The sequence below is a fragment of the Phyllobates terribilis genome, unplaced genomic scaffold (genome assembly GCF_046119375.1).
Source record: "Phyllobates terribilis strain yellow unplaced genomic scaffold, ASM4611937v1 Scaffold_2__4_contigs__length_985480577, whole genome shotgun sequence".
NCBI classification, from domain to species: Eukaryota; Metazoa; Chordata; class Amphibia; order Anura; family Dendrobatidae; genus Phyllobates; species Phyllobates terribilis.
Window position 1 is genome coordinate 338,225,891 of NW_027362762.1, and position 15,635 is coordinate 338,241,525.

General features: G+C 45.5%; 2 protein-coding genes across 5 annotated transcripts in view; both read right to left on the minus strand.

Moving 5' to 3' along the window:
- Positions 1–15,635, minus strand: part of TMEM131 (transmembrane protein 131) — a 255,588-nt gene that overhangs the window by 192,733 nt on the left and 47,220 nt on the right. The gene's annotated exons all lie outside the window — the stretch shown is intronic.
- Positions 2,748–14,164, minus strand: LOC141245804 (oocyte zinc finger protein XlCOF8.4-like). The gene is made up of 7 exons (XM_073669086.1): positions 13,713–14,164; positions 4,045–4,194; positions 3,736–3,915; positions 3,538–3,661; positions 3,358–3,455; positions 3,069–3,159; positions 2,748–2,881 (listed from the first exon to the last, which is right to left on the minus strand). The coding sequence occupies exons 2-7, from the start codon at positions 4,120–4,122 to the stop codon at positions 2,748–2,750; spliced, it is 705 nt and encodes a 234-aa protein (XP_073525187.1). The 5' UTR covers positions 4,123–4,194; positions 13,713–14,164.

A 15,635-nucleotide genomic window follows, 5' to 3' on the forward strand; every position in this document is an offset into this window, starting at 1 on the left:
AAGATTGCAGTATCTCGTCGCTTGGAAAGGTTTCGGTCCCGAGGATAACTCCTGGGTAAGGGCGGATGATGTATCTGCTCCTAGACTTGTCGGAGCGTTTCACAGGTGGTTTCCTGATAGACCTGGGCCTGGAGGATCCTCATAGAAGAGGGGGTACTGTTAGAACCCTCCTGTTAGTTTTTTCTATTTTGCTGGTCACATGACTTTTTGCCTATTTAATCCAGCTCCGCCCTCCTGGCCTAGCTGGACTTCAGTGTTACATTTACTCTTAAGCTAGCCAGGTGCCTTGTACCTTACTCTGTAGTTTGCTTGGTCTTTTGACCACTAGTACTTCTGTTTGCTTGTTTGTCTTTGCTCTGCTACAATTTCTGCTAGGAGGTGTCCAACTATATCCCAGTCCTTAGTTCTTGTAGGGACCCCTTCCTTATATCTATAGGACTGCGTTCAGACTAGCCGAGGACTTAGGCGGGTCTGTTCACAAGGAACAGGTCCCCCGCTGCATCGTAGGGAATCAGCTTAGTCCTATTGTAGGGTCAGTTTTCCTATCTTTCCTTAGTGTTTGTAGCAGTTCATAACACCTGCCAGTCATCAGAGAGCAAGGAGAACGCTGTCAACCAACATCCAGTGCTACTATACACAGACCTCCCAGATGTGACCAGCATTGAGGACCTGGACGACAAGGGAATGATGACCTTCACCCGCTTGCCAAGACGAACCTCACGTCTGAAGATCAGAGTTTTATGATTATATCAACGGACAAGGGGGGGTGGACATGCCGTGATGGCCTCAATTGGTAACAAGGGCACTAAATGAGTGAAGACCAATGTCCCTCAGGCTCAAAACATGACCCTGGGATAGCACCTCTATTGTTGATAATAACATAATTTTTAGGGGGAAAATGTAAAGGACATATTGATATTCATGCTATAGTTACTTCATTTTGTGCTTGCTTCTAAAATCATGTTATTATTACACCTTGAATAGCATACATTCTTTTCTCCTGCTTCACATGCAATTTTCTCACAAGAACCTTTTCTCTCAAGAACATTCTATGAATCACCCTGCTCCTGTTATCTAACTAGTCTGAGCCGGGATGTATAACCTTGTAACTTTCCATCATGAGCCGAACTAACGATAATATGACCATATGTGTGTTTCTGTAATAATCGTACAAACATTGGTTTAAGCCTGTAGTATGGCTGCAGGTGATTGGCTATTGATATACTCAAAACAATATATAATGCTAAGTAAAATAAACGGGATTAGAGATTCTCCAAATCCTCCCATACAGAGCTCTGTCTTCGTCTGGTTTCCTGATTGCAATCAACCTTGTAACATAATAATTTGACACTCACTTGGTCAACCGTGAAGGGTCATTGCTGCCCTCCTTCAACAGTGACCTCGGCCCGTTTACTGACTACTTTTGTGTGATTTTGTATTTTCTCTGACCTCCATGTTCTGACCCAGCTATCTGACTATTCTTCTTGCAATCTCACACCACAGAACATTAGGTAACACTGTGGCCCAAGCTTAGAGGGTCTCTGTCCAAGTCCAAATCCATGTAGAGGGGTTAAAGCAGGGTTCCCCAACTCCAGTCCTCAAGGCCCACCAACAGGTCATGTTTTCAGTATTTCCTTAGTATTGCACAGGCAATAATTCCATCACCTGCACAGGCAATAATTCCATCACCTGTGCAATACTAAGGAAATCCTGAAAACATGACCTGTTGGTGGGCCTTGAGGACTGGAGTTGGGGAACCCTGGGTTAAAGGATGATGAGCAAGGCAAACCCTGGGATCTGGAAAATGGAGTAGATAGCGCTAAGCCTGTTTGTGGTAGCCATCTTTTGAGCTGCCAGGTGAAAACGAACAGTGTCCACAATACATTGCGTCTGCACACCATCCCAGCAAGATCTGCATTCAAATACCTAAATGGCGCTCCTTCCCTTCTTAACCTGCCATGTGCCCAGACAGTAGTGTACAACCGTATATAGGGTATTGTCAGATTCAAGAGAAGTTGAAATATTATTTGTAAGGTCCATTTGTTTCCCATTATCCTTTGTGAAGAATTCCAGAGTTATCATCATATAAAGTGACACACGTCAGATTTGAAAAATGGGCCCAGATAGGAACACAAAACTGGCTGCAGGAAGAGGTTAAATCAGAGTATTTTGGGCACTAACTACTGTAGTCAAAAACTGTGAGTATAGACAATAACACATCTACTGAAATAATCAATCTCAACAGTCTCCATCAGTAAGTAGTGAGTAACTACTGGTGAAACCTCTCTGGGGTAATTAGAGTATGGGGCACGGTGGCTCTTGGCAATCTAAACTATCGTAAGGGACAATATTTTCTGGCAGATGAGTTTCAAGAAGAAATATTAGACGTTCAAAGAGAACTTTTTATAATAGTGCAGAGATGAGGTGTCTAAAATTTAGCTTAGAGAGATATCATGTCACAGATGTAATGTTTTTTTTTGTTTAGTTTATCACAATCTTGTTTGACGTTAGACGGTTTTAAAATAAATTGAAAAGTCAGGATAAAGGGAAACTCTGTTGTTATTGTACAGAAATTCACACTTGGCCCTCACTGCACATTTAATGTTGTAGATCATAAATGTGAAGTTTGGCCAGAAAGACTGGACCTGGTCTTGTAGGGACCATATGAGCACATTCAGCAGCACAGAAGGGAGAGAAGGTAGATTCATCCAATAAGATATCAGGGTTCTAAGAAGCCAACAGCATCATTACCCTCCGCTTTCTCTTACAGGCCCATCATAATATTTTTCTTCAAGTAATTTTCTGGCTTTGTGGTTTACAGATCTGGGCAGGTAACGTCTCCTAATCACAGGGGGTAGGTGGATCCTCCAGCTTGTAAGTTCTATGGAAAAGGGTTTCAATGCCCAAAATCATTTGAACAGTTTTGGGTGGAAGAGAATGTTGTGGTCTAGAGGCAAAATGGTGATCACATGATGGTGATATGGCCGGACTACACCACCGATAAAGCAGCCACAGCCGGTGACTGAGAAGAATCTGTGACTTCTCTGTATTCAGTGGTTACTACTCACCTGGGTAGTCATATGTAGGAGTCTCCTCTTTACACCACTCATCACCCCTTACATATGTCTCTGTAGTATCAATATGGGTCAGATCTTCACCCTGAAACAAATATTGTAAAAGTCACAGACAGATGGAGAAGTCACATCTATGATCAGCTCTAATCCTGCCATCTCCACCGTTCTCATTACACAAGTATAAAACATATAATACTGGTGGATAAAACAAGACTGAGCACAAGACCTTCACAGCCGTCTACACATCATAGGGGAGATCTCATGACACCTTCTCTCCATCTACCTGATGATCCTGAGGAACATTGGGATCTTCTTGTTTACAGTCATGTGGAAGAAGAGGACGGGGACATCTGTCTGGTGTTGTCCTCTTACTGGATAGATCTGGAGGAAACACATAAGGGACTGAATTCATTCTTTACATACAAATAGTTATAGGCCGTGTGCATTTAGTCCTGTCTATTACCTGGTGATGTGAGGGGCTGAGGAACCTCCATCATGACGTCTTTGTACAAATCTTTGTGTTCTTCTAAATACTCCCACTCTTTCATGGAGAAATAGACAGCGACATCCTGACACCTTATAGGAACCTGACACATACAATGACACCGTCATCTCCCCGATCCCTTAATAGGGTTACTATATAATGTCCCAGCAGTGTCACCTCTCCAGTCAGCAGCTCAATCATCTTATAGGTGAGTTCTAGGATCTTCTGGTCATTGATATCTTCATGCATCAGGGGAAGAGGTGGAGGCCCCGTGAATGGGCTCAGGAGTCTTTCCCATCCCTCAGACACATGGACCTGACGGCGCTCACTAGAGGTCTTCTTCACTACTGTGTAATCCTGGTTATGGAGAAACACATTAATAAATCTCACTAGAGACATTTCCAGAGTCCTCACCTCTCCAGTTCTGTCCATCTGTTATTCCCATAGATAAGAATGATGTAATGTGACGTCATCAGAATCTCTCACCTCTCCAGTAAGACGGAAGAGGATCTCTAGGGTGAGGTGTAATATCCTCTCCGCCATCTTGTCTCTGTCAAAATCCATCTTTGATGGGTCAATAAGGAAAATTCTCTTAAATAGAAGATCTTCACTGAGAGGATCTGATATTGTAGAGACCTGAATGAGAAAATGATGAGCCGATGTAACATCATAAAAATCCTGTGTAATAATACAATTACTGGAGATAATAAGGGAAACATATGAGGAGATATATTATTTTACAGTATTTAGTTTTCTGCTTTACATTTAGTAATAAAACCTATATATTTTAGGCCACAGACAACAAGCAGTTTCTTCCTTGGAGTCTGTAGCTGAAGACGTTTCTCAAAAACTTATCTTCCATAAAGCTAATTCTCGTCTCATTTACCGACACTGCAATAGGCATTAGCAATACTGCAGGAGATATTCATTACACGTAACATGAGAAATAACTACTTCATGATGAGGACGACATTCATCTTCTACTACGGCTCTAGAAACATATTTAGCCACAGTGCTTCACTGACTACATCTCCACCGGTCGTCTATATGAATGTTTCTCATCTTCCCTGAACTGTAATCTTCTATCACATTAGATCTCATGTCTGATTCACACACAGAAGTTTGAGGCTTTGACACATGGTAAGGTTTCTAATATTATACAGAGTAGGACTATCCCGAATGGGTTCACCTTGCCATGGTGGAATAGCTTTCATGCTATTTTTGATCAAAAACAGACCGCCGGGGGGAGCCGCCTGAAAAATGCTCGAGTTTCCCATAGACTTACATTGGGCTCGTTGCTTGGGTCGAGCACCCGAGTGTTCCTATGTGCTCAACCCGAGCATCGAGCACCCGAGCATTTTAGTGCTCGCCCATCACTAGTTCCGAGTTTAAATCCCTGGAGCAGAAAAAATAAACTTTAGTTTTTTAAATGATGTTGGCTAGCACACAAACTTCACTGATGCTTGGCTTTGATATCTGACTTTTCTCACACATCAGAATAAGAATCACAATTACTTTTAGACCCCCTGAGTATTATCATGGTTAATCTCATAAGCTAAGAAAAACCTCTAGGGACCCTGAACTTTTTATTATTAATTATTATTATTATTATTATTACTATTATCCTTTCAAACCAAAACTATGTGACACAGATGCCTTACCATTAAACTGTAGGTTCATTATTTGATTATTTCGCTAGCGACTTCAGTCTGTGTCTCTCAGCTTAAGTGTCTATTAGCTGAAGTGTCTGAAATTTGAATTAATTCTGAATAATATGATGCATGCAGACTGTACCTTACATGCCATCACCACACTCTAATCAGCATCTGTTTATCCATTCCTCTTACAGGTACGTCACCCAGCTTTTCCCATGCTGTCTTCCCTATACCATTTTGTTCCAATTCTCTAATGGTACGTCACCCAGCTTTTCCCATGCTGAATTCCATGCTGTCTTCCCTATACCATTTTGTTCCAATTCTCTAATGGTACGTCACCCAGCTTTTCCCATGCTGAATTCCATGCTGTCTTCCCTATACCATTCTGTTCCAATTCTCTAATGGTACGTCACCCAACTTTTCCGTCTTGACTCCCATGCAGATTTCTCTATTTCTCTACCCCTATGTTTTACTGGTATGTGACCCAGCCATCCCCCCAGTTTCATTTATGGCCTTGTTTACTCTGTTTTGAGCATCCAGCATCTGGTTCAATCTAATCAGCTGATCAAGATGAGCACAGACCACTCCCATCTGCTTCACAGCTGAATGCATTCTGTAGGCCATATATTGAGAACTAGGAGTCTGTGTCAGACTTCAGTCTGTGTCCCTCAGCTTAAGTGTCCATTAGCTGAAGTGTCTGAAATTTGAATTAATTCTGAATAAAACCTGAAGTGAACTGAAGGTAACTGGATACTAAATCACAGTAAACAATGTTTGTGTTTGTTTTCTCTCACCTCCTTAATCCTTCACTTCTTTCAACCACCCTTAATCCCTACACCTAGTAAGGAACTCTTCATCTCTCCCTCCATTCTCCCCACCCATCTCACCTCCTCCTCAGAGCTATTCCACAACATACAATCCTTTGTCTCCAAACACAGACAGCCACCTCATGCCCTCTCCTGCTCCCACCTAATAACGCTTTCTCTGCTCCTCCTTACTGCCGGCGACATCTCTCCAAATCCTGGCCCTCCTCACCACATCCCTACATTCACTTCCACCTCCTACCCACGATCTATCCCAAACTCTCGTAACCCTTATACCCATCCGCCCAGCCCCCGCTTCCCAGTTCCACTAACAGGAGCTCTATGGAACGCTCGCTCTGTCTGCAATAAACTTTCCTACATTCACGATCTCTTCATCACTAACAAGCTTTCCTTCCTCGGCATCACTGAAACCTGGCTCACCCCCTCCGACACAGCCTCTCCTGCTGCACTTTCGTATGGCGGATTCCACCTCTCCCATACCCCCCCGCCCCACAGGCAAGCACGGTGGAGGAGTAGGTTTCCTCCTCTCAGATAACTGCTCCTTCACCCATATCCCACTGCCGCCCGCAATTACTCTCCCCTCTTTTGAAGTGCACTGCGTGCGCATCTACTCCCCATCCAACCTCCAAATGGCTATCATCTACCTCCCCCCAGGATCAACCACCACTTTCTTTGACCACTTCACCACCTGGCTCCTTCATTTCCTCTCCGTTGACATCCCCACTATCATCATGGGCGACTTTAACATCCCCATTGACACTTCCCTCTCAGCTTCCTCTAAGCGTCTATCCCTCACTTCCTCCTTTGGTCTTACCCAGTGGTCTTCCACACCCACCCACAAAGACGGCCACACGCTGGACCTCATCTTCACCCGCCTCTGTTCCCTATCTAACCTCTCTAACTCACCTCTCCCTCTCTCTGACCACAACCTACTCACATTCTCTTCTCTCTCCTCCCCGGGGCAACAATCCCCACTCCACAAACTTGCATACCCTCGTAGAAATCTCAAACACCTTGACCTACACTCTCTCTCTGAATCCCTCCTCCCTCTTACAGACATTAGTTCCTTAAATGATGCAGATGCTGCTGCCACTTTATACAACACCACAACAGCTGCAGCTCTAGATTCGGTCGCCCCTCTCACGCATACCAAGGCTCGCACAATCAACAGACAACCCTGGCACACCAGCCTAACTAAAGAACTGCGAAGGGCCTCCAGGGTTGCTGAACGTAGATGGAAAAGTCCCACTCCCATGAGCACTTCATCGCATTCAAACAGTCCCTCACTACCTTCAAGTCCACACTCACTGCAGCAAAACAAACATACTTTGCATCTCTCATATCCTCCCTGTCTCACAACCCTAAACAACTATTCAACACCTTCAATTCTCTTCTCCGTCCCCCAGTGCCTCCTCCCTCTCCTCTTATTTCAGCCGAAGACTTTGCCTCATTCTTCAAGCAGAAGATTGACACCATCAGACAAAGCTTTTGCCTAAAGCCCCCACCGCCCCTCCCCAAACCTACTCAACCCTCCTCCTCCAAAACTACATTCTCCACCATTTCTGAAGATCAACTTTCCTCCTTACTCTCCAAATTACACCTCACCACCTGTAAACTTGACCCAATCCCGTCCCACCTCATCCCAAACCTTACCACTATCTTCATCCCAGCCCTAGCCCACCTCTTCAACCTGTCACTAACAACTGGTGTCTTCCCCTCATGCTTCAGACATGCCTCAATCACACCCATCCTCAAAAAGCCCTCCCTTGACCCATCCTCCGTGTCTAGCTATCGCCCCATATCACTTCTCCCCTATGCCCCAAAACTACTGGAACAACATGTCCATTCTGAACTGTCCTCCCACCTCTCCTCCTGCTCCCTCTTTGACCGCCTACAATCTGGTTTCCGACCGCACCATTCTACTGAAACTGCACTGACTAAAGTCACAAACGACCTACTAACCGCCAAATCTAAGCGACACTACCCTGTCCTCCTCCTCCTAGACCTGTCATCTGCCTTTGACACAGTGGACCATTCCCTCTTACTCCAGACTCTCTCATCTCTTGGCATCACAAACTTGGCCCTATCCTGGATCTCCTCATACCTAACAGACAGGACATTCAGTGTCTCCCACTCACACACCACCTCTTCATCTCGCCCCCTATCTGTCGGTGTCCCCCAAGGTTCAGTTCTAGGACCCCTGCTCTTCTCCATCTACACCTTAGGCCTGGGACAGCTCATAGAGTCTCATAGCTTTCATTATCACCTCTATGCTGATGACACACAGATCTACCTCTCTGGACCCGATATCACCTCCCTACTAACCAAAATCCCACAATATCTGTCCGCTATTTCATCTCTGCTAGATTTCTAAAACTTAACATGGACAAAACAGAATTCATCATCTTTCCGCCATCTCATTCAACCCTCCCAACTGACCGATCTAAATCTACATTCCAAAAACACTAGTGCACGCCCTCATCATCTCCGGCCTTGACTACTGCAACCTCCTGCTCTGTGGCCTCCCCTCTAACACTCTCGCACCCCTCCAATCTATCCTAAACTCTGCTGCTCGACTAATCAACCTGTCCCCCCGCTATTCCCCGGCCTCTCCTCTCTGTCAATCTCTTCACTGGCTCCCCATTGCTCAGAGACTCCAGTTCAAAACCCTAACCATGACATACAAAGCCATTCACAACCTGTCTCCTCCATATATCTCCGACCTAGTCTCCCGTTACATACCTGCACGCAACCTCCGATCCTCACAAGATCTCCTGCTCTACTCCCCTCTTATCTCCTCCTCTCACAACAGTATACAAGATTTCTCCCGTGCTTCCGCCCTACTCTGGAACGCTCTACCCCAACGTATCAGACTCTCGCCTACCGTGGAAACCTTCAAAAGGAACCTGAAGACCCACCTCTTCCGACAAGCCTACAACCTGCAGTAACCACCGCTCCACCATACCGCTGCACGACCAGCTCTACCCTCACCTACTGTATCCTCACCCATCCCTCGTAGATTGTGAGCCCTCGCAGGCAGGGTCCTCGCTCCTCCTGTACCAGTCGCTGTCACATTGTGTTCAAGATTCTTGTAATTGTTCTTGTATTATACCCCTTTTTCACATGTAAAGCGCCATGGAATAAATGGCGCTATAATAATAAATAATAATAGTGATATATAATTATAATAATTACATAGCAAAAGTAATTTGTGAGTTTGCAGCCAGTTGTTGGGTGGATGGAAAGAAAAATTGACAATAAAGAAATTTTATCATTAGACCCCTTTAAGAAATTATGCAAATGAACAGTCACTTGGAAATAGATATTTAGTAAATTAGTGCCTCCCAATTTACTTTGGCTATGTAATTTACCATGCTAATAGACAGCGTGTCTAAAACTCTTAGCACGTCAGGATGACAATCAAAATGTCAGATATTAAAAGTAAAACACCCCTGTAGTTTGTGTGCTAAATAGGGATAGTTAAAAAAAAAATAATAATAATAATATTTCTATTGGGATTTGAACTGTGACACTTTAGTTTCAGAGGTTGATGCCTTACCATTGAGCTATCCAGGCAAGTGATAGTAACTGGCAGCTTTTCTTGTCTTATGAGATCAACCATGAAACTACTCAGGGTGACTAAAAGTCATTGTGATTCTGATGTTTGAAGAAACTTACACATCAGACTCACACATCAAAATCAAACATCATTTGAATCTGTCTGGCTAGCAGTCTGTGCATAAGTCCCAATGAGTTTCAATCAGATTTGCACTGAAAATCATATAACCAAATGGAACTCCTAGGTTTCTTCAACTGAGTTAATAGCTCAGTGGTTAGTGCACTGGTGTCTGGATACAGAATTTTAGGTTCAAGTCCCATCAGCGAACAGTGACTTTTTTTATTATTATTATTATTACAGTTGTAATAGTCACTTATCAAAGTCACTTGTGAGAAACATTTGTCAGACAGGGTATTTAGCCTCAAACTGACATCATTATGATGTTTGATTTTGATATCTGATCATGTCCTAAAATGGACACTGCACTCCTGTGACTGTGTTAACCCCTCTAGTTGCTGGATGCTTCTGGAGCACAACACTTCCTGTCTCATGTGCTTGTGTTACTGCTAATAGTTGCTGAATGCTTTTAAAGCAACAGCACTACTTCTGCATGTCACACTCTGCAACAGCACCAATTCTGGATGTCACAATTGGCATTGCAGAAAATGACCTTGGTGGATGACGTTCAGGCCTTCCTAACGGTGTTTGAAAGGGTCGCTGAGAGGGAGAAACTTATGCCAGAGCAGTGGGCTGAGGTATTGGCACCATACTTGACGGGAGAGCCCCAGAAGGTGTACTATGATTTAGCTTTGCAGGACGCCAAAGGGTATGGCAAGCTAAAAACTGAGATTCTCGCCCACTTGGGGGTGACAATGACTATCAGGGAGCAGTGGGTTCACCGCTGGGGTAATCATCGGGACAAACCACCTAGTTTCCAAATGTTTGACCTGTTGCACCTGGTCCAGAAGTTGCTGGTACCGGATTCCCCTACACCTGCGCAGATGGTAGAGCGGGTGGTGATGGACTGGTTTGTGCACTCCCTGCCAAGGCCCATACAGACTTGGGTTGCCCAGGGTGATCCTTGGAATGCGGATGACCTGGTTGGACTGGTCGAGAGATACCAGGGGGTTGAAGGTTCCTTGGGAAGGCAGCCCACTCCATACTGGGGTTCCCAACAGGGGGCAGAGACTGAAAAGGGGGTGGGCCATCCAAGGTCCAAAGGGGCGGGGGAGGTGGTGCCTAGGGTCCCTACAGGTGATGTTGTTTACTGGAGGTGCCACGGCTCAGGCCATATAGCCGCCCATTGTCCGCTGAGCCGATGGACTGCAGCATAGGACGCCATTGTTCATATTATGCTTATCGGTTATCCGACCTACAGTGTGAAGTGTCAACCCAGCGAGGGGCCACAAGCATGTACTGTGAAGGTGAATGGACAGGATGTAACATCACTGCTAGAATCCGGGAGTCTGGTGACCCTTATGATGGCCACCCTTCCTCTTCAAATGATCCCAGGGAAAAAAAGTTGGCGTTCGGTGCATTCATGGTGATGCTAAGGACTACCCCATGGCCAGAGTAGACATTGAAATGGCTCACAGTACCGAGTCCTACGAGGTCGGCGTCGTTCAGGACTTCTTGCACCCTATTACTATAGGCTGGGACTTTTGTTTGTTTTGGGATGTGTGGGGGAAGAGTTCCAGGTTCGCTGGCTCAGATAAACCAGTTAACCCTGAGGAGGTATCACCACACCCAGAGTCAGACAGGTTTCCCTTTTGTGTCTGCCATTCCGGAGTTAGGGGTTACCAGCGAGAATTTTGGGTTTGCCCAACATAGGGACCTAACTCTGAAGGAAGCCTTTAATAATGTCACTGTTATAAATGGGGTTACACAGGAGCCGGGGGCTGACACAAGGTTTCCCCATTTTATGATGAGTGGGGAGTCGTTGTACCGGGTCAAGAAAGTGAGGGAGGAGCGAGTGGAGCAGTTAATAGTGCCGGGCCCCTATAGACAGAAGGTGTTGGACATGACCCATTGACATGTCTTGGGGGGATATCTGGGAGTGGAAAAAACGCAGGAACAGATTGTGCAGAGGTTCTATTGGCCCGGATGTAAGTATTGCAAGTCTTGCCCTACACGCCAGTTAACCGCCCCCACCTCTCACTTTCGAAGTCCCCTTGTGCCTTTGCCCATTATTGTAGAGCATTCAAGAGAATTGCTATGGAAATTGGTTGGTCCCCTGATTGAATCTGCTCGTGGGCAACATCAATATACACTGCTCAAAAAAATAAACGGAACACTCAAATAACACATCCTAGATCTGAATAAATGAAATATTCTCATTGAATACTTTGTTCTGTACAAAGTTGAATGTGCTGACAACAAAATCACACAAAAATCATCAATGAAATCAAATTTATTAACCAATGGGGGCCTGGATTTGGAGCCACTCCCAAAATTGGAAAAACACACTACAGGCTGCTCCAACTTTGATGTAATGTCCTTAAAACAAGTCAAAATGAGGCTCAGTATTGTGTGTGGCCTCCACGTGCCTGTATGACCTCCCTACAATGCCTGGGCATGCTCCTGATGAAGTTGCGGATGGTCTCCTGTGGGATCTCCTTCAGGATGGCACATCAATGCGAGCTCTGGCAAGAAGGTTTGCTGTGTCTGTCAGCGTAGTGTCCAGAGGCTGGAGGCACTACCAGGAGACAGGCCAGTACACCAGGAGAGGTGGAGGGGGCTGTAGGAGAGCAACAACCCAGCAGCAGGACCGCTATCTCCTCCTTTGTGCAAGGATGAACAGGAGGAGCACTGCCAGAGCCCTGCAAAATGACCTACAGCAAGCCACAAATGTGCATGTGTCTGCACAAACGGTTAGAAACCGACTCCATGAGGGTGGTATGAGGGCCCGACATCCACAGATGGGGGTTGTGCTCACAGCCCAACACCGTGCAGGACGTTTGGCATTTGCCAAAGAACACCAGGATTGGTAAAGTCGCCACTGTTGCCCTGTGCTCTTCTCAGATGAAAGCAGGTTCACACTGAGCACGTGACAGATGTGACAGAGTTTGGAGACGCCATGGAGAGCGATCTGCAGCCTGCAACATCCTTCAGCATGACCGGTTTGGCAGTGGGTCAGTAATGGTGTGGGGTGGCATTTCTTTGGAGGGAAGAACAGCCCTCCATGAGCTCGCCAGACTGCCATTAGGTACCGAGATGAGATCCTCAGACCCCTTGTGAGACCATATGCTGGTGCGGTTGGCCCCGGGTTCCTCCTAATGCAGGACAATGTCAGACCTCATATGGCTGGAGTGTGTCAGCAGTTCCTGCAAGATGAGGGCATTGAAGCTATGGACTGGCCTGCTCGTTCCCCAGACCTGAATCCGATTGAGCACATCTGGGACATCATGTCTCGCTCCATCCACCGTCACATTGCACCACAGACTGTCCAGGAGTTGGCGGATGCTTTAGTCCAGGTCTGGGAGGAGATCCCACAGGAGACCATCCGCCGCCTCATCAGGAACATGCCCAGGAACTGTAGGGAGGTCAAACAGGCATGTGGAGGCCACACACAATACTGAGCCTCATTTTGACCTGTTTTAAGGACATTACATCAAAGTTGGAGCAGCCTGTAGTGTGTTTTTCCACTTTAATTTTGGGGGTGACTCCAAATCCATCCATTGATGATTTTTGTGTGATTTTGTTGTCAGCACATTCAACTTTGTACAGAACAAAGTATTCAATGAGAATATTTCATTCATTCAGATCTAGGATGTTATTTGAGTGTTCCCTTTATTTTTTGAGCAGTGTATATTGGTTATCCTGGACTATGCCACACGCTTTCCTGAAGCGATTCCATTGAGAGACTCCATCGCAAAGAGTATAGCCTGCGAGTTAGTCCACGTTTTTTCCCCAAACAGGCTCACCAAAGGGAGACACTCACCGACCAGGGAACTCCCTTTATGAGTAAGGTGATGAGGGAGTTATGCAAAGTCCTGCAATTCTCCCAGGTGAGGACTTCAGTATACCATCCTAAGACAGATGGCCTTGTCGAAAGGTCTGAAGAGTATGCTGAGAAAGGCCATAGAAAGGGCCGCAGAAACTGGGATTGTCTCCTACCGTATCTCTTGTTCTCCATCCGAGAGGTTCCACAGGTCTCTACAGGGTTCTCGCCATTCAAACTCCTGTATGGCTGACATCCGCGGGGTCTCCTGGATGTTGCAAAGGAAACCTAGGAAGCAGAGGTCTAGTCCCACAGGAGTGTCATCGCGCCCGTCGCTCTGATGCAGGAGAGGATTGCGAAGGTGATGCCCATTATGAAAGAACATCTCCTCCAGGCACAAGAAGCTCATGCCAGAGTCTACAACTGGTCAGCCAGAGTGATCCAATTCAATCCGGGAGACCGAGTGCTCGTGCTAATTCCTACGGTGTGGGATTAGATCCCACAGCACCCTCAGGTCCGGGTCGACCACAAGTACATACTAGTGTTTTCTGAGGATATTAAAGATACGGTCACTGTGATTGTGACAAGTTTCTATTACTTGTGTTATCCCATATTTTTCTTGGTGTCTTGGTTAGGCATGGAGGAGTGTCTGTCTCTCCTGTTTTTCTGCAAACAATCGTGCAGAATCCAAAATGAACAGTGGGTACCTTATTCCTTGAATCTGGTGTTCATGTCTATTGCCGGTATATTAATATCTGTGACATTAGAGCAGTTTCTACTCAACTGTAAATATTGGCCCCATGGATATTGCTCGTTTTTTTTTTTAGTAATTTAATAGTTTATTAGTGCTCATAGGTTAATGGTAGATGAGTGTCCCTAGGGTCCCATCCTGTTCTTTCTTGATTGGTACATCCAGGAAAGGCAACTCGTAATAATTAAACTCTGATATAAATCTAAGTCCCACTGTATGAATATTGAGTTCCCTGACAAATTCAAGAAATTGTTCACTCGTCTCTGACCAGATGATAAAAATGTTGTCAATATATCTATATCATACCCCAATATATGGATGCCACCACTTATGATCATCCCTGAATATTGTGGTTTCCTCCTATGAGCCCAGGAATAGGTTAGCATACGAGGGGGCACAGGGGCTCCCCATCGCAGTACCCCTGAACTGGTGGTAGTACTTCCTGTCAAAAAGAAATATGTTGTGAGTAAGAGTCAGTTTTAGAAGATCCTCCATGAAGTCATTATGTCTGCTACACTCTATTGATCTTGATTTCAAGAAACGACTTACTCCTCTGATATCATCCTCATGCGGTATATTACTGTACAAAGCCTCGATATCTAGTAAGGCCTGCTCCCCTACATGAGTGTATACATGCTCGAGGGTCTACATGTAGGGGAGCAGGCAGAGGGATTATTCCAACAGCAGGACCTCAGGCGGTACTGTGGAAATATTATACTGTGTGTGGGGGGATGGTGGTAGTGTAGGAATATAATATACACCTGTTTGGAATGTGTTCATTCCCTTGTAATCCTGATATATTTCATGTCCATCCCATGTGGAAGATACACAAGAAATCCATTATATCTCTCCATATGTTTAGACCTGCAAGTTTTTATGTTCATTCTTTTTATTTATTCCTGATCTTCATTCTTTTTAGTACGTCCCGGAACATTAAACTGTGTGGGGGGCATCATACATTCTGCATAAGGGGCATAATGGGGGCATTACACTGTGTGGGGGCATCATACATACTGCATAAGGGGCATTACACTGTGTGGGGGCACCAAACATCCTGCATAAGGAGCATAATGGGGGCATTACACTGTGTGGGGGCATCATACATACTGCATAAGGGGCATAATGGGGGCATTACACTGTGTGGGGGCACCAAACATCCTGCATAAGGGGCATAATGGGGGCATTACACTGTGTGGGGGCATCATACATACTGCATAAGGGGCATAATGGGGGCATTACACTGTGGGGGCATCATACATCCCGCATAAGGGGCATAATGGGGGCATTACACTGTGTGGGGCATCATACATACTGCATAAGGGGCATAATGGGGGCATTACACTGGGTG

Coding starts and splice junctions, on each gene's coding strand:
- LOC141245804 (XM_073669086.1), bottom strand. CDS start 4,122: ATGGATTTTGACAGAGACAAGATGGCGGAGAGGATATTACACCTCACC. Junction 3,662..3,735: donor TTGAGCTGCTGACTGGAGAG/GTGACACTGCTG, acceptor TGTATGTGTCAG/GTTCCTATAAGGTGTCAGGA. Junction 3,160..3,357: donor ATGTTCCTCAGGATCATCAG/GTAGATGGAGAG, acceptor TATTTGTTTCAG/GGTGAAGATCTGACCCATAT.